We start from the raw sequence: 23,975 nt of genomic DNA, 5'->3' as shown, positions 1-23,975 counted from the left end.
GACCGGGCTTCTCCACTGCTCCTTGCCGACTCGCGAGGCACCATCGGCGGGGAGTTCTGGGCGCCTGCAGCCGCTGCCGACGGAGCTCCACCACCTCACCGACCCAAACCGCCGAGTTCAGGCCGGCCGCGAGTGCCTCGCGGCTGGACCTAATTGTGTCCCACTCCCCCGGAGAAGGGCACAATTGCTCCATACGCGACCTAGCTAGAAAAAAGTGCCGGTTAGATGAAAAAATACAGTAAAATACAGTTTTCTTAAAGGGAAACAACCCTCCAGACCAGCACTACCTCAGGATTTATTTTTTTTTTTTTTTACAGAACAGACTCCACAGGCTCTCGAAGCAATATGCCTTGCTTGATTTAGGGGGCAAGGCTTACTGCTGAGGCTCCTCTAAAAAAATGTGGGGAGGTGGAGGAAGTGGGGGGAGGGACCCCGCTCGAGGCCCGCCGGGTTTGACACCCCCGAGGTCGGACGAACCCCCAAACAGGGTCCGCCCAAGCTCCGTCCGGCCAAAAACAGGGACAATAAACCCCCTAAACAAATTCCAACAGCCCTACCAAGGGAGATGGGTACAGATCACATCAACACCTGCTGGAGACTGAAAGAAGACTGAGGGAAATAGAGAAGGGAGAATAGTATATACTGTCCCAAAGTTTTGTTTTCAGTCTCCACCTGCTGGTCATGATTAGATATATACCCATTCGTAAGGATTAACCTCTACTGGTCTGGAGAGTGCTAAAGAATAGTCTTTTGCCTGCTCTGGTTTTTCCCTTTTAAACCAAGTTTTGTTTTTTGCATTTTTGTCAGAAAACTTGTTGACTGTGGTGGATCTCCTGCCTACTGTTTGTGGCTGTGAGACAAGGAAATCTGTAGGTGGGTGGGGTGGAATATAGTTGTTCACCCAGAGCAGGTTTCTTAAGCTCCATGGGGCATAATTTCTCCGATTTTGGGGGGGGCTACTTGGTTTTACTGACAGAAGCTATGAACTGATGTTCTTTGTGTTTTAATATGGATATTATACAGGCTTTAGCCTGAACATGGACTGTGCTAGGCTTTGGACTTCATTTTAGAATGCCATCTTTTTTGCCCCGGCTGGGTTGTGCCCTTGGGGATGCTGTATTTTGTGTTTTTCTTAAACCAGCATGGGGGGGGGGTTTCTTTTTCCTTGTGAACCTTGCCAGATTGGCACATTTTTTCCTTTTGAATGAACAGACTGTGGTGTCCACTGCTAGGCTGCTTTGGTTTTCAACCTTGTGTCCCACCTGTTGCTGGGCACCTGTGTTTGCTGGACTTTAGTATGCATAAAATACCATTAGCAGTGTGAACTATAACCCTGCCTGTTCTCTCTTGCTCCTGAGATTTGAAGGATTAAAACTGTTCTCCTGGAGTCCTGCTAGGTTAACCTGCCTGACAATGCACTCTGTTCTTGCATGAGTTTCTGCTTTTCTGATCGTTGTACTGCACTAACTGGCACACTGCCTCGGGCAAGACAATATTCAGCACTTAACCCTTTCAGGACCATAAGGATCGTAGGCCAATTTTTGTGGTTTTGACGACATTTTTATGGTAAAAAGGGCTTGCAGATGCCAAAAAATTGATTTTTTTTGTGAAATATCATTATTTTTTTTTTTTAAAAATCAAACTTCTGGCTTATGGACAGTGTGGCAAGTGAATCTTCTCATCAATCTGGCAACGATGCTAATGAATGAATGTCGGAACCAGTTTGTTTACATAAAGGCAGTATCATATGGAATCCGTACATATCAAATTTAGAACTGTAGACTATCCCAATCAAAATTTATAGGATTTTAAAGTTATGGGACAAATATGTCCCTTGGTCCTGAAAGGGTTAACCACCTAAGTGACACCATTGAAAATGCAGTCCAATTTGACTGCTTAACTTAGGTGATTAAGCACTGAATATTCATTTCTGGACCACTCACAAAATAGCCAGTTTTCACTTTAGCAGTCAATGCTGATATTCAGCCCTGCATAAGCAATAAGTAGCCAGGTGCTTGAACATCGACTGGAGTGAGGGAGTGAGTGACATATTTTAAAATAACTGAATCCTGATTGAACTTGAAAAAAAGAGCAAATGCAGTAGCCAAGGTTGAAGCCTTGATGATTGGTGCTTCTGCTTACAACTTTCCAAATCTGTACCAATTCAACTTATGTGTTTGTTAATAAAATTGGAACTACAAGTCCCAGCAAGTACTGGGGTAAAAGCAGAACTGCTCAGCACATCACCTACAGTTCCATGTTAGTCCAGTGGCTGACAAGAGAATCCACGATGACTGATGTCACAAACAGGAGACAAACTTGGGAACCACCTAAGCAAATCGCATCTATTCATAGTGTTGACGGTAGTTGTGAAACGAGGCCACTCCCTCCAAAATGGAAGGCAGTGAGGTTTTGGAAGCACAACAGAACGGATCAAAGAGTTACCAGTGATGTGTTCTCCTGGATAGCACGCTCCATTGCAATTTCCACCATGTTGGAGGACAAGTCTACACCGAGAACCTCCACGTTGTGCTCCTGCATCCAAAACACGAGGAGAAAGGAAAGAATAAGGAAATCCCTGCAGCCAGCATTCCCACCTCCCCTATGGACATGCCCTCATTTCATGCTCATTTCACCTGGGAAATATCAGACATTACAGAAATTTCAACTAGAGGATGACATGGGGAAAAAATTTTTCCCGTCCCCATCCTATTGTTGCAAGTTCTGTCTTAGCTGCACAAGCCTCGAACACTTATGACAGAGCTTGCAGGAATGGGGCAGGGACAAGAAAAGAACTCACCGGGATGGACAATGAGTTCCTGTGGGGATGGGGGAAAAAATCTGTCCCTGTGTCATTCTCTAATTTCAACAACGTTGACTCTTGAAAACACATGTCTCAAAAAAGCCATTAGTCTGTAAAAAGGTAACTTAGCAGATGACAGCAGATAAAGACCAGTATAGTCCCATCTAGTTTGCCCTGTAAAGTGGTTAGAAGGGGAACTACTGCTTCTTACAAGTTAACAACATCCCACCCCATTACTACCCTACCTCCCCATGCCTTCTCAGAAAAACAAAAAAAAAATCATTCCACTTAAGGTATTAACATAAAAGCAAACTCATTCCAAAGAAAAGCAAACTGTAGAATGAAGGGACATGACATGAAGCAAAAAGGAAGGAGACCCAGGTACAATGTCAGGAAATATTTTGCCACAGAAGGAATGGTGGGTTCCTGAAATGCCCTCCTGGAAAAGGGGAGATAAAAATGGTCCTGAAATGCAAAAAGGAGTGGGATATACACAGAGGCCCTTCTCGTAAGGCAAGTGAGCAGAAACCAAACTGAGTACTTCAGATCAAACAGTGAAATGACTATTTGTGCTAAGACATGGTAAGAAGGTAATGTTCATGAACCAATAACGACGACCCTAATGGATGAACCTTTTCAGTCTTTATCTGTCTTGATCAGAAACTCCTGTCTGTGTTTGCCTTAAAATGGATCCTCTTTGTTGATAATACACTTTGAGGTAATGCCTTGATACAAACATTTCAGATAAAGATATCTGGAATCTATTGAAGAGAGTAATTGAATTTAGGACTACAGCAATCGTTTAATCATACCCATAATTATGGGGTCTTGAGTAGACAAACAATTTCTTAGTTAAGCTTTTATAGAGGGGAAAAATATATTTTTCTTTATTGGATGCAAGAGACTCCGCCCTCTTTCTGGCACTGGAGAAACAAGCTTCACATACTAATATTATGCGAGTCAAGAAACATCAAGCGATGCTTGAAAAGCTCAAGACACAGAAACTGTTCTTACTTTCTTGCGATAGTTATCTTCATTCGTTAACACCTAGAGCATGTAGTTTAGCTTTTAATGGATTTCAAGCTAGGTAAAAGAAACCCCTTAAGGTCGCAATTAAATGCCATTCTACTGTGGATTGGAAGAAAGGCTCCAAGGGGACAGGAGTGGTGGATTGGGAAAGGGTTGGGGTATAATAGTTGATGACTCATACAAGGAATGACAAAGGAGGTTATAAGAGTATGGACCTCCAGTCGTCGTGTATTAATTGGTGCCAATTAGAATTATGTTGTTGGAGAGGATTCTATAGAGGGTCAGGCACAAGGTTTTGTATTTATTCCTTCTGCTACTCTCTGTCATTACATAGATATAAAACCATGCTATTCAAGAAATTTGTCAAATGATCTAACCCAGTGGTTCCCAACCCTGTCCTGGAGGACCACCAGGCCAATCGGGTTTTCAGGATAGCCCTAATGAATATGCATGGAACATATTTGCATGCCTCTCACTTCCATTATATGCAAATCTCTCTCATGCATATTCATTAAGGCTAGCCTGAAAACCCGATTGATCTGCTGGTCCTCCAGGACAGGGTTGGGAACCACTGATCTAACCAAACTGTATCGACTGTTCCCAGATCCCGACGCATACTATAGCTATCAACCTTGTAATCTCCCTGGGAATGCCCAGGCTAATTTCTTGAAAACCGCCTAAAACTGAAAGATATTGGCGAGATAGAAGACATCAATGTAATGTAATGTAAAAACAGAATGCACATAGGACTTTTTGCTTTCAATAAAAAGGATCCTCTGTGTTTATCCCAGACCATTTGCAATTTCATCACCATTTTGTCTCCATCAAAAGGGCATCTACGGCCCTTTCCATGAAAAATATTGCCAGTACTATTCTTGAATCTACTTCCTTCCACATTCATATCAAAAGAGTTTAGAAAAGTTCCTGCAGAAAAAAATCCATAAACCAAGGCAAGCCATGTAGCTTTGGAAAAGCCACTTCCTGGGAGTGAGCAACAACAAATTAATCTATTCCTTGAGATTGGCCAGGTACTTGTGACTTGGACTGCCACTATTGGAAGCAGTACTCTAGCCCTAATGAACTCTTCATCTAACCCAATATAGAACTTTGATAGTTTGCTTCTTATGTATTAATACCTTTCAAGTATTTAAATGCCTTCATCATATCCCCCTGTCCATCATCTCTTCTAGGGTATACATATTCAGGTCTTTGAGTACACACCCTACATCAGTTTGGTAGCTTTCCTCTGATTCATCTCTAGCCTCTTTAGATCATGAGATAAGGCCTCCAAAACCGAATACAATACTCCAATGACTTGTACAGGAGTACTTAACACTTTCTCCTTTCTACTGGTTATACTTCTCTGTGCAATGTCTTATCACACTATTTTGTGACCTTGAGATTATCAGACACTGTCATACCAAGGTCTCTCTCCTGGTCTAAAAGAAAGTGCTATGGCATTTTTGTATCTACCGACTAATATTAAACATATGTTCCTCATAGGTTTTATAAATCCCAAAATGTACTGAGCTAAAATGAGCACATGACCTGCAGTCTCCTGGGACACCAGGGTCTCAGCTCAGGGGACTTTGAGAAAGGCTTGCAGCAATCTTTAGAGCTAGCCTCACACACACCTTTGCCATGTAGAAGTCTCCTCCACCAATCCCACAGCCCACATCAATGACCTTTTGGCCAGGCCACAGGTTCAGCATTGCCACAAACTCCTGCAGAAAGGAGAAAGAGAGAGAGAACAAGAATCAGGGGATGAAAAGTCAGCAGAGAGCCAGTTCCGATGTTTGTCAGACAGAAAATGATGAGATGAGGTGTGAGAAAATGGATGGAGGGTAGTTACTGCTTTTGGTAATCCCATCTCATGCTCTTATAAGTGTCCCCAACACTGGCCCTGTTGCCTCAAGAGTGTAATGGAATAGTGAGGCAAATCAGACAAAGAACCAAATCGCTAAAAATATTTTTATTAAAAGGAATCAATATTCATCTATGAAATAAATTATAAGGACTTGACAGCTGTGTTTCAGCAACAGTGCCTGCATCAGGGGTCATGATTTTCAAAATGCTGCATCACTGTTCAAGTGTGATAAACAGCTGGAATTACTGCCCCAAGCTACTGTGCATGATCTGAAAGAAAAAAATGTGCAATCACCACATATCAATGCTTTCGTTTCTACCAGCGATTGCATTGGTTTTCTCTTCAGATTCGAACAGTGACACAGCATTTAGAAAATCGTGGTTTCTGATGCAGGCACTGTTGCTGAAACATGGCCGTGTCTATTCTTTTGAATTTATTTCTGTGCCACAGACCTTTGTTAATGAGTGTGCCCATAGTAGATGAAAGTTGATTCCTTTAATAAAGACATTTTTAGTGGCTTGGTTTTCATCATTTGGTAATTTGCCTCACTATGCCTATATACCAGGGGTAGGCAATTCTGGTCCTTGAGAGCCAGAGCCAGGTCAGGTTTTTAGGATATCCACAATGAATATGTATGAGATGGATTTGCATGCACTGCCTCCTTGGGATGCAAATCTATCTCGTGCATATTTATTGTGGATAGCCTGAAAACCTGACCTGGCTCCGGCTCTCGATGACCAGAATTGCCTACCCCTGCCTACCCCTTCTTTTGTTTACTGTCCTGTGGCCTACATACCTTGGTGGTTTGCAGGCCACCAGTGCTGACAAAACCGTCCCCGAAAATCCTCTCGTAACGCAGGATCCCATGACGAGAGTACTGTTTGTTATCCAGAAACTGCTGGAAGGTGTCATAGCCCTGATTGGCCAAGCGATCACGAGTGATTTTCTGCAGCAACCAACAGACCTGGTTCTGATTCTTCTTGATCTGCCAGAGATAGAATCACAGTCTCAATATATATCAGTCAAATAGGCTGATCCCATTGTTTGCAGGTACTCATAGCTTTGATTGTCCTGTGGAAGTCAGTGATAACAATCAAAACTACAAATCCCTGAGTGCAGCAAGGCAACATCAGGACTAAATGAGCCTGTTTGATTGAGATGCCATTTACATAATTCTCTCCATGCACCTCAATCCTGCTCTGCAGCATCTCCTACTATTTCAACATGAAGGCTCCCTTACAAAGCTCTGCCCATACAACTCACTCCTGTTCTGGAACACGCCCTAAAATTCCAGCACCAAGATCCTCTAACATACAACTTACCAGTATACCCTCACTCCTACCCTGAAGAATTTATTACTTTTACACTGCTTTCCAACACCAAGACTCTGCCACATAGCTCTGCCTATACATCTTATTCTTGCCTTGCACAACCCCCTCCCATGCATACATACAGAGCTCAACCAGTATACCTCATCCCGCTCTCTCCTTGTCAACATTGTAACTCTCCCCCCCCCCACCCTCCAGACACACACACAAAGCTCTGCCAGTGCACCTCATTCCTGTTATCATATCACTCCACCAAAACAGGTGTCTACCTTAATGTATGCTTGGACAGATTTGGACATGACAATTTCAAAGCCATTGCTGTCTTCTGTGTCAGCTGTGTGTACCACTGAGGTGAGCAGGTGGTTATAGTCAGCAGGTGTGCGGTACAGTGTGGGGTTGAAATGTCGCTTACAGTCCCCTGTTCCAGAGATGAGAAAAGCACATCTATTAAAAGTGTACACAGCGTTGCAGATTACAAATTTTACATGATCTCGGGAGAGTGAAAGATATTCATTTTCTAACATTGGCATCCCTGTAAGAGGCTTCCAAGGAGACTTTGGTAAGGATACAGTATTTGGTAGGTGTGACTATGGCACTGCAGTGCTAACCATGTTCCTCAATGTTAAGGGTGTCAGTGCTGGATTGGCGCCTTGCTTTTTTTGGAACACAGACTACCTAGACGTCTTTAGTGGGACCAGCAGACATGTCTAGAGGACATAACATAACATAAAACTCACTTGTATACCGCAAACACCATTAAGTTCTATGCGGTTCACAAAGACTAGTAATATAAATGAATAAACATCCAATATCTAACTTCCGAAAGATTCCCTAAAAAGATACATTTTTAAGGCACGTTGAAATTGTTGATACGAGGATTGAATATACTGTCTAGCTGAAACTAAGGTTTATTCTTATCTTTTTAGAATAGTCAGTTATCTAACTATGAATCTGTATTGCACTGCAATTAGTTCAGGGTTTCTGAAGTCTCCACCAAAACCAAACAAAAACATAAGATGTGGCATATTGAGAGTCCAAAGGTCCAGCAAGTCCAGTCCTTTGTCTCAAACATTGGCCAATCCAGGTCACAAGTACCCTAAAGGATCCCAGTAGCAGCTCCATTCCTTGTTCCTTAGACCCAGAGACAAATGGCTTTCCCAAGTATATCTGGCTAGTAATGGTTCATAGACTTTTCCTCCACGAACTTATCTAATTGTTTTATAACCCAGCTACGCTGACATCTTTCAGGAACAAAATCTACAGCTTAATTGTGTCCCAAGTGGAAAAATACTTTGAGCTTTATTTAAAATTTGCTACTACAGTCAAACCTCGGTTTGCGAGTAACCCAGTTTGCAAGACGAGTAAAACATTCTCGCATAACTTGTCTCGCAAACCAAGTGTTGACTCGATTAGCGAGCACCCCCCCCCCCAAGAACCGGCATCGCTCCCCCCCGCTCGCAAAGGCAACCCCCCCGCCCGTGAACTGGCACCCCCCCCCACCCGAACAACTTGAAACTTACCCCCCCATCTGGCATCGGCATGCAGCCCATAGGACGTGCCGGTGCCGCTTGAAGAACTTCCTGCCTCTGCCAGGCCTTGAGCATGCATCTGCGCATGCTCAAGGCCTTCTAATTCTCCCTCTTGCCGATTCTCATGTGCAGATGCATGCTCAAGGCCCGGCAGAGGCAGGAAGTTCTTCAAGCAGCACCGACACATCCTATGGGCTGCGTGCCGGTGCCAGACGTTACCGGTTCACGTGGGAGGGAGCCTTTGCGAGCGGAGGGGAAGGTGGGGTGGGAACGTATCAAAGCGAGTTTCCATTATTTCCTATGAGGAAACTCACTTTGATATAAGAGTATTTTGGTTTACGAGCATGCTTCTGGAACGAATTATGCTCGTAAACCAAGGTTCCACTGTAATTTGTTCCTTCTTTACCCATTCTAACCTATTCAAGATTTTATTGTCTGATTTACAAACTATGTTCCTATGGATTGGATCCTATTTTATTTTATTTTTTAATATTTGGCTGTTCTTGATGTCTTCTGAAATTGCTAGGCTCAACTTTAAAAGTGGTTTAAACAGCCAGATGATGGTTGGCCATTTAAATCACTTGTTGAGAGCTAACCAGCAGTGAGTAAATTCGCCCTAGATCGCAAATGTGCCGCACGAGATTTCAGGTGTGCCATGAGATGCTGGGGAGGATGAGAGGCACCAGCTCCAGCTGACTGCCTACAGGATGTGGCAATTAACTAGGAATTAACTCTGTGGATCTATCCCCCTTTCTCACTATTTTAAAATGGGACAACAGAAGAACTACAACCAATAGAACAACCCCACTGGCTAGGGCTTAACTATCTTAAGCTCAGGCCTGAACAAAAAAAAATCAGTCCTGGCTACACCAATGGTCTGTGCAGGGATACAGAAAATCTCAGACACAGATTCTGCACCCCTTTCCAGAAGATGCAAGGATCCTGGGGATACTCACCAGATTGGAAGCAGCAGGACTCCCGGAAGAAAAAGTAACCCCCAGGTCGCAACCATCCCAGCATCCTTTGTGCCAACTGCAGGATCTCCCCATCCGTCAGATACATGAAGAGCCAATTAGAGAAGACGAAATCAAAGCTAGAATGGGGGTGTAAGAGAAATACAGAACAAAGTGCAAAATTAAACCTCAGCAGAAACACTAGAGTCTCTTGATTTCTAGAGAAATCTGGGGTTTAGCCAGCCATTAACACCGCTTCTATTATAAGCCTGAGATCTGGGATTCATTCCAGGCTCAGACATTGTAAAATGTTGCTCTTATAATAATTTATCCAAATGGCACTCAGTTCTTATATATAAATGTTTTTGTGAGGATCACTAATCAAACTCTCACCAAGATATATATCAAGCTCAATATATACCTCAAACTCTTCCACTGAATGTTGATTCAAAATGGTCATATATGTCGGTGTAAAGCTTGCTAAGGGATGATAAGCCTTGAAAAAACCTTCTGTGGGTGGAACATGTTGGCTCCCATTTCCCTCAAAAGAAGACCACAATTAAAAGCTAAATACCCTTGAAATATGCTAGAAGGGTTGTTAAATAAAAATTTAAAAATAAAGTTTGTGAATAAAAATTGATAATGGCTCCAGTGGGGAGGTAGTACATAAAGCCTAGGGCTGTGAAAGCTTTTGAAGAGCTAGGGATTATACATTAGTGGTGAGGAATTTGAGGTATATCTTGAGCTTGATATATATCTTAGTGAGAGTTGGCTCTTATAATAAGGACACCTCATATTCATATATTGAGTAGTACTTGAGAGCTGCAGCCTGCATTGCAGCCATCAGAGAGTGAGGCCAATGAGAAGAAGTCAATGAAGAGAACTAGAGAGAAACCGCAAAAATCAAGATATCTAGGGGTAAGGACCCCTGATGATAGCCAAAGGGAAGCAGGGAGTGCCAAGTGACCCCTGATGAAATCCAGATGGAAAACAGTAAGAAAAAGCTCTTTTATGGGTAGTATCCTGTCTCACCTATGGTTGGGCAGCTCCAGAGTAGCCACATCGGCCTGCAGAAAGGTGATATTGTCCCGGTGGCCATTCTCCTCCTTGTTCTTCTCCAGGAAGCTGTGCATGAAATCCACTGCTGTCACATGGTTGGCTAGCTTGGCGAGATATCCTGTGAAGCGCCTGTCATGGCACAAGGACAGAAAATAAAGACATGGGAAAGTGAAACCACTTTCCTCAGTCCCGTGTGTAACAAGCCCACCTCATGCGAGAAACTGCCAAATCACAAAATGCAGAAAATGAGCCCATAAGGAGAAAGAAAATATAAAAATACAATCTATGTTCCCTCCCCGTCAAAGTAATTTATGTAGGGTCACAGTTGTCACGCAAAGTGGCTTTCCAACTGGTCACCCTTTTTATGAAGCTCTCTACTTTGTGTACCCCCTAGCCCACCCTCCATGCAAACTGAAATCTCAATGTTTATTCAGCTGAGTGGAGGAGTGCACATCTCGCTTGCACTGTAAGAATAATTACAGCAAATTGTAACCTGTAAATTATATATTATGCATATTGGTATCAGACCCCTAGTATGTGTCAAGTTATAGGCAATTTAGGAGACATCTAAAAACATATCTGTTTTCGAAGTATTTAGGCAGCTAATTCGTAAAAATTTTATTATGCACTATTTTGATCATTTTAGTTTCTCTAATTATTGGCTTTTAACTTTTTTAGTTCTATTCAACTTCTTTTATTGGGTTTTTTTTAACTATTGTAAACCACATAGAACTTTACAGCCTTCCGTTATATTACATTACATTAGTGATTTCTATTCCGCCATTACCTTGCAGTTCAAGGTGGATAATAAACTGATTATCATTATTGAAAACTTGAATCGTAAACTTGTACTGAAATTGTGGTAAATCCAGTGCAAAATCGTAACCTGTTAACTGTATACTATGTATGTTTAACCTGTAACCCATTCTGAGCTCTTTGGGAAACGGGAATAGAAAATGAATTAAATAAATACAACTTCCACTGCCTCAGGTAAATACTTAAGTTGTGAGCCCTCCAGGCACAGGGAAATACCTGTTGTACCTCAATTTAACATACTTTAAGCTTTCAAAGAAAGGTGTGTAAACTACGTCCAAAATACGTGCTCTCCTGCGAATTCGCAGTTTACGGACTTGCTTATTCGCAGTCTGCTCAGACCGCCTCTTCCTGTAGTAAAGTCAGGCTACACCAATCAGGAGCTGCGTGTCAAAGCAGCTCCTGATTGGTTTAGCCCGACTTTACTACAGAAGAGGCGGTCGGAGCAGACTGTGATTTTCTTCTCCCAGCTGTCCACTCCTGCCTCTCCAGCTGCCCTCTCCTGCCTCCCCTGTCTTTTGACAGGTGAAAAACCGTATTTGCAGTTTTTCGAGATTCACAGGGGTTCCTGGAATGGAACCCCTGCGAATTTCAAGGGAGTACTGTACATTAAAATGTAAAAAGTCAGCACTGTCCTCTTGATGCATTAATTTTTCAGCAGTTCACACCCTCCCCTTCATTCCCACACCACCACTTCCATGAAAAGCCAGCTAAGGTCCTTACCCAATCCCTGCCCCCAGCTCCAGCACATCCTTGCCATCCATCTGGGGCAGAAGAGAGAGGATTTCTGGCTTTTCCTCCTGTGACAGGGTCTGGGCACTGGAGTCCAACATCATCTCTTCCACTGTGGCACTCTGAGAGTGCTCCTGCCAGAAGCGGGTCATCGTCTGGCGGATGTGTGCTGTGTGGGGACAGGGGTAAAAGAGAAAGTTAGTGAAACTCTAACCTATGTGCGACAGCCATAGATTGCCCAACATTCTCTCCTGCCCATTTGTTTTCCTTTTTTGAGCAGAAAGTGAGGCAGTTCCCTGCCCAACAAATTCAAAGGAAAAAATTGTTAAAATATTTTAAATTTGTATTTAATGCCACAGAATGGGCTGGCTCAGTGACTCATTGAAATCTGTTGACAGATGTACTGGGATGGGGAAGGAGAGGAAAGCTGAAATCTACTATTTATAATAAGCTGTAAATTCATTCAAGCGTGGTACAATATTTAAATTACACACTATACAATGTGGCATCTCCACACATCACACCCACTCTATGACATGGCTCCTCCCTTTAAATTGCCTATAGAGACACTATATGAAACAGTTCCAAAGGCCTTCCTTGGAATATTCTATAGCATCATTCTATATAAGTGTGACATTGAGGCCCATAGGGAATGGGCCAGAGCCCAAATGAATAGGTCTGATGGAATAAATATTGAGTACAAATCTGTGCTCATTTTCAGCATGGATATATGTTTCTTACATTTTAAAATCAATGATCTTGATACAAATTTTATTCCAAAAAATTACATATATAAGGTGCAGTTCAATAATCCAAAATGATACACAATAGGTTTATTGTGGTGTGGACCCGACACGGTCCGTGTTTCAATCAAAGGTGACCTTCTTCTGGAGTCCAGTGCGCTGAAAACCATAAAGATAGCTAAAAAAAATACCGTGTATTGGTGAGCGTTGCTGAATGAGAGTAGCCACCTAGTCCGCAGAAAAACTTTTTCATTAAGTACAGTTTTGATGTCATTCCATAACTTTTTGGGCTCTCTGTCTCCTGTATCAAGCAAGGCAAACCTTGTGTTTAGTTTTATCCAATAGTCTGATGGAATGTTTTCAATGTCATCTTTTGGGAGGTCTCTAATGATCTTCTTGCAAAGCTTCTCCTTGATCTTGCATGTCAAAAGCTTGTGGTCACTTCCACAATCAGAAGAGAGAGATCAACGGAGAAGGACATTCTGTTTGGGAAGATCAAAGGAACCAGACAAAGAGGGCAACCTGCAATCAGATGGCTGAACACGTTGAAAACAACCATGGGGATGTTGCTGGAGGACCCTTCTGGACTAGCACAAAACCGATTTCTTTTTAGATCTGCAATTCATCAAGTCACTAGGACTCGAGCACTCAATGGCACTTAACAACAACAAATAGTGACCATGATTGGCCACCATAAGGACGGACTACTGGGCTAGATGGACCATTGGTCTGACCCAGTAAGGCTATTCTTATGTTTTTATATTCCAATAAAAACTGCACAGGTCAAGGAACAATACAGCCATAGGCATCTCTACAAGGTGGCAAGGGTGGCAAGTGCCACTCCATCCAAACCAAGCAACCCATAAGCTGCATAGTATAATGCAGCATCTCGCCTCTCTCAAACCTCCCCTTCTGCTGCCCTCGATCCAGGTTGGCGGGTAGGAAACAGAGGATAGGGGTGAAGGGCCACTACTCGGACTGGAGGAGGGTCACGAGTGGTGTTCCGCAGGGTTTGGTGCTCGGGCCGCTGCTATTTAATATATTCATAAATGATCTAGAAACAGGGACGAAGTGTGAGATAATAAAATTTGCAGACGACACCAAACTATTTAGGGGAGCTCGGACTAAAGAGGACTGCGAGGAATTGCAAAGAGACTTGAACAAACTAGAAGAATGGGCGACAAGATGGCAAATGAAGTTCAATGTTGAAAAATGTAAAGTATTGCATGTGGGAAGCAGAAACCCGAGGTACAATTATACGATGGGAGGGATCATATTGAATGAGAGTACCCAAGAGAGGGACTTGGGAGTAATGGTGGACACATCAATGAAGCCGACAGCACAGTGCGCAGCGGCCGCTAAGAGAGCAAATAGAATGCTAGGTATAATCAAGAAGGGTATTACAACCAGAAAGAAGTTATCCTGCCACTGTATCGGGCGATGGTGCGCCCACATCTGGAATACTGCGTCCAATATTGGTCGCCGTACCTTAAGAAGGATATGGCGTTACTCAAGAGGGTTCAGAGAAGAGCGACACGACTGATAAAAGGGATGGAAAACCTTTCATACACTGAGAGATTAGAGAAACTGGGTCTCTTTTCCCTGGAGAAGAGGAGAATTAGAGGGGATATGATAGAGACTTATAAGATCATGAGGGGCATAGAGAGAGTAGAGAGGGACAGATTCTTCAAACTTTCAAAAAATAAAAGAACAAGAGGGCATTCGGAAAAGTTGAAAGGGGACAGATTCAATACAAATGCCAGGAAGTTCTTCTTTACCCAACAGGTGTTGGGCACCTGGAATGCGCTTCCAGAGGACGTTATAAGGCAGAGTACGGTACTGGGGTTTAAGAAAGGATTGGACAATTTTCTGCTGGAAAAGGGAATAGAAGGGTATAAATAGAGGATTACTACACAGGTCCTGGACCAGTTGGGCTGCCGCATGAGCGGACTGCTGGGCAAGATGGACCTCAGGTCTGACCCAGCAGAGGCATTGCTTATGTTCTTATCTCCCCCTCTCTCTCAAACACCTCTCTGATGCAACTTCAGCTTTCCATGCTGGCAGGATCCACTAGCAGAGAGAATGTGCTAAGGCAGGCCACAAGCAGCGTATTTGACTTGCTACAGCTTCTAGTGACCAGTGCAAAAAAAAAAAAAAAGTTCTAAGGAAGCTGGGTGTAAGGTAGGGTTGAAGGGAAGGGGGAGATGCTAGATAGATGGCATGGGATAGTGGTTAAGAGAGAGAGAGGAGGAGATGCCAGATGAAGTGTAGGGGGGAGAGAGAGAAATGCTGGACAATGACTGGGAGATTTGGAGGAAGGGAAGAAAGAGATGCTAGAACTGATCCCAGAAGAAAGAATGAGAGATGCTGGACCACTGGGAAGGCATGAAAGAAGAGAGACGAGACAAGGAGATGCTGAAGGTTGAGGGCAAGTGACAAGAAGATAGTGAGAAGGTGAGCAGAAACTGGATGGAATTTGAAGGAGGGAGGAAGAGGAACAGAGAAGAAAAAGGAAAGGATTTGGAAGAACTGTTACTTGGTAATTGAGTGGGAGAACAAGGCAGAACAGGAAATTATGGGTGGGAGCAATCAAATGGAAATTTGGAGGGAATAAGAAGAATGACTAGGGGTTGTTAGATGAGCTGGGGCGGGGCCTTGGGCACATGGTCGGGTTGGGCCCATGTGCCTCAGGCCCCGCCCCCAGGAGGGACCTAAGGCTCCCGGGCCTATTCTGATTGGCCCAGGTGCCTTAGGCCCCACCAGTAGGCGGAGCTTTGGGACGGATGGGCCAATCCGGCCTCATTCCGTCATTGGCTGCCTGCCGGACAGGCGGGTTTGGCTCCCGTCTGTCCGGCCAACTATACAAAGGTACGGGGAAGGGGGGTGGGGGTGTCGTGAGGGTCGGCCAGGGGGGTCGCGGGTCGGCTGGGGGGGCGGTCGGAGGTTCTTGGGGGGGGCAGTCGTTGGGGGGGAGGGGGGTTTGCGTCGAGGGCAGGAGGGCCTAGGATCCCTCCTGCCCGTAATGTAGTGCGGGGTGGGGGGTAGGGGGTCGCCATGGCCAGGAGGACTTGGGCTCCCTCCTGGCCCGATATTGTCGGGGAATTGGGGAGTCGGCGGGGCAAGAGGGCTTGGGCTTCCTTTTGCCCCGATCGTGTCGGGGAGTCGGGGGGGCAAGAGGGCTTGAGCTCCCTCTTGCCCCGATCGTGTCGGGGGTGCCGCGGTTGGCTGGGGCAAGAGGGCTTGAGCTCCCTCTTGCCCCGATCGTGTCGGGTGTCGGGACCGCCAAGAGGAAGCAGCAGGACACCGGTAGGAGCTTCTACATGATGGGGGGGGGGGGGTCGGGAGGCTGTGGGTGTGCGAGCGGTCCTTCGGGGTGGGGGTGCGGGTGCGTGCAAGCAGTCCTTCGGGGTGGGGGTGCGAGCGCGAGCGGTCCTGCGGGGGGGTGAATCGGATGTCGGGGGGGAACTATGTAAAAAAAATTTTGTACAATGCACTCACGAGTATAACGTGCAAGAGTATGCGCGGTACGTAAAAACCATGTATAACGCGTGCGTTATATGCAAGAAAATACGGTAGTCATCAGGCTTGATGAGTCTCGGCAAGCTCTCCGTAACAGCTTGGATTTTGGCTCCAGGCAGACAGCATACCTCTCGTGACATCATGTCTGGTCTGCATATGGACGCTTCTGTACCCTTCAGAAGGGAATCGCCTCCTAGTGGTTACGGATTCAGTACTTTTTGGGATTTCAAGCTCTGGTCCTTCCTCTCCTTGGGTTGCTCTCATCTCCTCCACTTCCAGGACAGCATACTGGTTCTTCAGTTCAAGGGTGGGGGTAGTCACAGTACCAATCTTGCAGTGTTCCGTAATCTGAATTCATCTGTCTTCCCTCAGCACAGCCTCTTCTTCCCCACTATTGGAAATCTTTGACACCTCATGAACCATTTCATCAATGTACATCTCATTTTCATGGATGTTTCTCAATCTTGCCACCTCCTCTCTCAGTTCTTTTACTTCCTTCATGAGGGATTCAAGCTGAAGACAGCTTGTACATGGAACTACTCCCTCTGCCTGGGTAACATTTTCTGTCTGCAAAGAGACAGAAGTTGTAACCTGAGCAACAGCTTTGGTGATACGATGTTTCCCAGTCATATTGTGGTACAGAAGAACTTACACCTAGAAGTAAAAAAAAGAATAGGGCAGAAAAATCCTACCAAATTAATGCCCTGTTTCAGAGGCAGACAGTAGTTCACAGGTTGCTATAAGTAAAGAAATGAACCAGGCTTACTGACGGTTAGGTACCAGACAAGCATTCCTCCCCTCAAGGGTCACCTGTGGAGTCTGATCTCTTTAAGAAAGTCCTCAAAGTCCAGAGAGAGAAGAAATGGAAAGGCAACCCCGCAAAAGCATTTAGAAGACCGGACACAAAAAGTTTATCAGATTGGGTCCAATCCAATTAGAAAAATACTAGAGAAAAATATATATATTTTTTTTTAATTTACTGTAATACCTTTTAAGGACGGTATGCATCTGCTTTGATTAAAGTTTCTTTCCTATCTTGGTATTTTGAAGAGTACAGAAGAAAATATAGCTCTATTTCTCCATTTTAATTTGTCAGCACTTTTTTTGTGATCATTTATTCTATGTCAAGTGAGGATCTGTCCATGTTCTCATGTGCAACTCAGTTGAAGGGTTCTACCAACATATAGTGCCTGTGTGGGAACCTGTAACAACCCAGCTTGTTCAATGTGCCAGTAGGTATATTGGTTCTCTCTAGGGCCCAATATAATGTCTTTTCATAAGTGGGATATTGCTGTTATAGTGTGATATGTTTCCTATATAGTTATATACTATATGGCCCTGATTTTGTAAACGGCATCCCGATTGTAAGCAGCAGTAGGCGTCCTACTGCTGTCTAACCCGCCAATCGGGATGAACGTTGTTTTGGTTTTTTTAAAGCTCCTGAGGCAGGCCGCTTACACTGACACACGTCTCCCTAGTCCAGCAGCAGACGCATACAATGTAGGCCAGCAAAATGCTAGCCTACATTGTGAGGAGATGCGGCACGGCCGCTAAGCTTATCGTTTAACGGCCGCAACTGCAGCCACCAGTTCCCCCCCTCCCCCCGAACGAACAAGGCAAAAGGGATGCCCAATTCCTCCTGCCGGAACACCCCTCCCCTGTAGATCACCAGCAGGTGGGTAGGTAGGGTGTGTTCCAGGTAGGAGGGATTAGGCATCCCTCTTGCCGCGTTCATTTGGGGGAGGACTGGTGGCTGCAGCCACGGCCGCTAAACTTATTGCGGCAGGGAGATCCCTTGCCACGATAAGCTTAGCAGCCCTGTCTACAACAACTCGATTATCTAACCGGCGTATGTAACATGGACATCAGTTAGAGAATCCGGTTCACTTTAGGCGGCCTTAAGCCCAATTCTATATAGGATGCCCATCGACTTCTGAGACCAGGCTATCCTGTAGAGAGTCTAGGCTTCCACATCTATGATGCTATTAATTAAAACAATGGCTCTACCAGGTAGTTGAAACTTGCTGGAGGGGAGGTTTCTTTACACATAGAAGGCCATGACGTTTTATAATTTAAAAAAGTGGGAGGGAGGAAGGAGGGATATGATGTACAGAAATGCTGCTATGGCTTGCTCCCCGCCTGTTGCCAGTTGCCACCCCAAATATTTGATTGGAGACACCACTGAATACATCCAAAGTGATAACTATGGCAGTGCTAAGGTAAGATCCCTAAAGGTACCTGCTCCATGGTTTACAGTTCACATCTGTTCAATTTATCTTAATTTCAGCTTAGAGGGTATATGAGACAGATTTGTAAAATCATGAATGAGGTGCAATACAGAAACAGGAAACAGTTTACTCTTTCGAATTAACGAGGCCTAAGGGACACAGCAAATTTAAAACAAGTTGGAGGAAGTATTTTTTACTTATGTAAATCAAGTTGTCAAATTTATTGCCGGAGGGATAGAAACATACGTAGAAACATAGATAAATGGTCCATCCAGTTTGCCCATCCCTCTCTAAGAGGATCTAGAATAGCTGGTTTTAAAAAAGGATTGGACAAGCCCCTGAAGGAAAAGTCCATAAACCATTATTTAGCAGACACTGGCAATTTGCTGGGAATGACCTGGCAGAAGTGGCTGCACTTTTTGCCATCAGATGCAAGATGTTAGTCTAAATGGACCTTTGATCTAAAAACAGAAGAAAAGTTAGGCAAGGTCAGAACCAAGTCCATGCAGTCCAGAATTCTGTCTCCTACAGTAAGCAGCGCGGCATATCTTGTGTTGATGTTCCTGTACTGCAAAGTAACACTGAAGAACAAGTCCCTGGGCCTGACTTTGAAAAGTAATGGGCTGTGCAAGTGGGTGTGGAATGCTAGAAAGGTAATACTATACTGTATTAAAAAGCACTGTTGTTACTTGGTAGGGAGGGGAAATTATTTCAGGCTCGTGCAGCTCCACCCAGTACTTACCATCTGTCAAGCTGCCTGGTGCCTCTGACGTCATAGCGCTCTCTTCCTTGGAAGGATCCTTATTGCAGGAAAAACACTAAAACACGTCCCCCTTCCTCTCCAAAATTATCAAAAGACAATCCTCTTTAAAATGAATAAATATTCAGCAGCACAAATACACACATTTAAAATTAAAGTTTTATAGGCAAAAAATGAAAAAGAGGCTATAAAAGGAGCGATGAATTTAAAAATATCTTATTACGGTGTGAATGGCCACCCTGGTCCTGCTGAAGCTGCGGCTATGCTTGTTGTGACTCCTGCCTCTTGGCCTCATTCGAAATAAATAAAATACTTCCACGATACAGGAATCAATATATACACACACGAGCCTCTGGCCTCATACCCGCTTAAATGGCTCCCTCTGACGCAGCTGCCAGCCTTTGTTGACATATCCTCCCTTCTGACCCCGCCCACTTCCCTGAAAGGGACTGGGGAGGGCGGGGCTAGAAAACCGCGCTCCGCCCCACCGATTTTCGATTGGCAGGAGTAGTATGGAAACATGTTCCCATCTCTTCCCTTCTCAAGAGTACGTAGGACAGAGGAGGTGGGGCATGTAAAAGAGGGCGCCTGCCGATTGGCTCAAGGTCAGAGTAAATGGCTGCTAGCGATACGGAGAATTGCTGAAGTAAGACGGTCCGAGGCTCCACGTTGCACTAACCCGGTTGAAGTTAAAGGGCCAAAGTCTTAAAGGGGCCGTACACGTAACTCTAGGGGCAAAGGACCCGAGTTCAACTGCCAAGTCATCCAGCCCCAACATTTCAACTTGAAAGAGCTTGCTCAATATTGGGGGTGCACTGGTACAGGACCAAGCTCTACCCCCCCCCCCCCAATGAATGTCAAATTATGCCCCAAACCCTGCACCTTCAGTTCTGTATCACAAACTCCACATTCCCCAGCATTGGAGCTCTTATCTCACACAACCGGTCACACAAAATAATTCAAATTGTGATTATCACCTCAGAAACAGAACATGCTCCTTCCACTGCCTGATACTTTGATTAAATCAAAAGGGCTTTTGTTTGTGTTGTGATCTATAGCGGTGGTCCCCAAACCTGTTCTGCATTGCATGGAAATCTAACTCATGAATATTCATCTCAGATATCCTGAAACCCTGACTGTTTAGGGTTGCCCGAGGACAGGTATAGAAATCACTGCTCTACAGGATGTAGAGACCACTAATCCTGGAGGAACTTACCAAACCATTCAGCTCTAACTCACTTATGGAAAGACAGTGCTTTACACAGAGCCTTAGGACACCAATATATCCACTACTGGGAAACTATTTATTTAATTCGCTTTCTATTCTGTCCTTCCCAAAGAGGTCAGAACAGGTTACAGGATAACATACATACAGTTAACAGGTTACAATTTGCCATAGTTATAGTACAAGGTTGTTGTTTTTCCAGTACAAGTTTTTATCCTAACTCGACACATACTAAGGATCTAATATCAATATACATAATATAAGTTTACAGGTTAAATTTGTCATAGTTACAGTGCTCCCTTACCCCTGGAATCCTCGACGTCATCTGCAGCCAAATAAATGCATGGTCAGAAATCCCTGTAACAGATTCTTAATCAGACTCTCAGCCAACCTTTTGGCTTCCCTGGGCCACACTGGCCGAAAAAAATTTTCTGGGGCTGCACAAACACTGCAGCAAGACAGAGGAGAGAGCTGGCAATACGGTAAACACCCGGGGGGCAGCAGAGGAAAACACTGCATCGCCCTCGACCAGGGCCGCACAAAATACTTCATGGGGCCGCAGGTTGGACACCCCTGCAACATGCTAGCAGAATCCTTCACCGGACCCTCACCTGATACAGAATAGGGGACCTAAAAAAACATGCAAACTGAAATGGAGGACCCCCAAGAAAGTCAGATTCCATAAGTAGTGAAAAAACTATTAAAAGAAACAGAAATGTACTCTGCTACATACAAAAAAAAAAAAAATAGAAAAGATGTACATTTCCCCTAAAGTGGATACATTCTCATCCTTAAAATGTGAAAGGAAGGAGGTTGGAGTAGGAAGGAAGAAGGAGCTGTTTTAATGTATAAAATAGTAATGGTGCACATGGCATTGACTTTGTGGATGTTGATTTATTTTGTTGTCTTGAGTATATTGTGCTCACCGATAAAATGTTTGAAACTAAAATGTATTTACAATATTTGTTTTATTTTCTACCTTTGTAGTCTAGGTACTTTTCTAATTGGGTTGCTCCCAATCTGATCCACTTTTTTGCCTTTCTATTCTCTCTCTTTTTGTCCTTCTTCCCTTCCTTCTCTATATCTACCTGGCATCTATCTTTTAATGTTTATTTTACACTTTTCTCTGCCTCTATATTTACTCACTTCTCCCTCAATATTCGTGGGGGTTAGGGGCAGAGCCGGCCCGCGAATATTAAAACCACAAATAATATTTGGGCCAGTTCTGACCCACCACCCGCCTTCCCCCGGACTCCTGGACCTTACCTTAAGCCCTCTGAGATTCCCCGGAACCTTACCTGGTGGTCTAGCGGGCTTTTGGGGCAGAAGCGATCTTCCTACGCTCTTGCCCCTTACAGATCACTCATAGGAAATGGCTGCCGTGAGCTCCCATTGTAGTCTCGATCACCAGGTAAGGTTCCGGGGTGTCTCAGAGGGCTTAAAAATAGCTCCCCCCCCAAATTAAAATCTATTTTAAAAAAATCATGAATAACCAAATCTGCGGATACTGAAACCGCAGATTCAGAGGGAGAAGTGTGTATATGTTTTCCCCTCCCTTTCTCACACCCTCAATCTCTTTTTTACCTCTCATCTCCCTTTCGGCTTTTCTCATCTCCCTCTTATTCTCTCTCCAGCAATCCCATTGCCCCTGCTATCTTTCACCCACTCCCTAGCCCCCATTTTCATCTTCTGTACTCAATATTTCTGGTTCTCATCCCCTCATCAGCCCCAAGTTCACCCCTGTCTCTCCTCCCTTTCCTGATCAATTTCTTTGACTGGGTGACCAAGAATTGGATAGAAGGAGTATGCTAGATGTGGTGTATTTAGATTTTAGCAAAGTCTTTGACAATGTTCCACACAGGCATCTAATAAATAAACTAAGTGCCCTCAGGATGGGCTCCAAAGTGACGGACTGGGTCAGGAACTGGTTGATTGGAAGGCGACAGAGGGAAGTGTCAATGGAAATCTCTCTGAGGAAAGGGATGTTACCAGTGCCTCAAAGCTTTGGTTCTTGGGCCTGTTCTTTTTAACATTTTTGTAAGCGATATTACTGAAGGGTTGTCATGTAAGAATTGCCTCTTTGTAGATGATACCAATAGAGTAGACACCCCTGATGGTGTGAATAACATGAGGGAATGGTACAGTTTAGGGAGTGAAGAACTTTTGTGCATGGAAGAGGAGCAGGATTTGGGTGTGATGATCTAAAGGTGGCCAAACAGGTTGAAAAGGTGATGGCGAAAGGTAGAAGGATGCTAGGGTGCTTATGGAGAGTTATGGCCAGTAGGAAAAAAGAAATATTAATGCCCCTCTAGTGAGACCTCATTTAGAATATTGGGTACAATTCTAGAGACCGCACCTTCAGAAAGATATAAACAGGATGGAGTCGGTCCAGAGGTAGGCTATATCATAAGGCGTATCATGATAAACTTAAAGATCTCAATATGTATACTTTGGAAGAAAGGTGAGAGAGGAGATATGGCAGAGATGTTTAAATACATACATGGCATAAATGCACATGAGGCAAATTTCTTTCATTTGAAAGGAAGTTCTAGAATGAGAGGGTAAAGGATGAGGTTAAGAGGTGATAGGCTCAGGAGTAATCTAAGGAAATATTTTTTTACAGAAAGGGTTGGAGATGCATGATAAGATGGTGGAGATAAAAACTGTCTCCCTCTTTTACTAAGGTGCGCAAAAAAAATTAGCGCACATAGGCGCGTAGCCAGAAATAACACATAATAATGGTCAAATTAGCAAATGGTGAAATAGCGTGTTTAGGGGGCGTGTTCTACCCTTCTTCCCTTTTTTGTTTCTGTTTGTTTTTAAATGTTTTTAATAATGATTATTGTTTTAAAGGATGTAAAACTTTAAACTAATAAACTTAAACTTGTACGTGATAACGCCACGTTAAAGTTATCACGCGCTGATAGCCGCGTTGTCAGTTTCGCGCACTGCTTGCCACGTAAGTAAACAGCGCGCGATAAAGACAGACATTAGTGCACGCTAATCGACCTGTGTTTATGCCTCTTCTTCTTATGGACACTACTGTTCTCCATGTCCTAAGTAGAATAATTTAGTGCATCTCAATGCCCCCCCCCCTGTTTACAAAACCGTGCTAGCAGTTTTTTTGCATGCGGGAGCTGTGCTGAATGCCCTGCACTACTTCTGATGCTTCTAGTTAGTGTCGGGAGCAGTGCGCAGCATTCAGTGAGGTCCCGGTGCTAAAAACTGTTAGTGTGGTTTTGTAAACGGGGGGGGGAGATCTATAAGTGTGTGTGTGCTGTTTACTAATGCAGAAATCAGTGTGTCACTAACCTTAATGCTGTTCTACTGTAGATATACAGTCAAACCTTGGTTTGCGCGCATAATTCATTCCAGAAGCATGCTTGT

General features: G+C 44.1%; 1 protein-coding gene across 1 annotated transcript in view; it reads right to left on the bottom strand.

Moving 5' to 3' along the window:
* The window catches only part of LOC117365847 (phosphomethylethanolamine N-methyltransferase-like), a 51,090-nt gene extending 31,331 nt beyond the window's left edge, over positions 1-19,759 (bottom strand). The window contains exons 1-8 of the mRNA XM_033956738.1: positions 19,346-19,759; positions 12,105-12,282; positions 10,542-10,697; positions 9,513-9,649; positions 7,297-7,445; positions 6,496-6,684; positions 5,467-5,556; positions 2,446-2,535 (exon numbers count right to left, since the gene is read on the bottom strand). Of these exons, the coding sequence (XP_033812629.1) occupies positions 2,446-2,535; positions 5,467-5,556; positions 6,496-6,684; positions 7,297-7,445; positions 9,513-9,649; positions 10,542-10,697; positions 12,105-12,282; positions 19,346-19,379 (1,023 nt within the window). The 5' untranslated portion in view covers positions 19,380-19,759. The remainder of the gene's footprint in view (positions 1-2,445; positions 2,536-5,466; positions 5,557-6,495; positions 6,685-7,296; positions 7,446-9,512; positions 9,650-10,541; positions 10,698-12,104; positions 12,283-19,345) is intronic.
* Positions 19,760-23,975: the final 4,216 nt, after the last annotated feature.

The sequence above is a fragment of the Geotrypetes seraphini genome, chromosome 8 (genome assembly GCF_902459505.1).
Source record: "Geotrypetes seraphini chromosome 8, aGeoSer1.1, whole genome shotgun sequence".
NCBI classification, from domain to species: Eukaryota; Metazoa; Chordata; class Amphibia; order Gymnophiona; family Dermophiidae; genus Geotrypetes; species Geotrypetes seraphini.
Note: the sequence above shows the minus strand (reverse complement) of the source record. Positions and strands in the feature narration are given on the sequence as shown.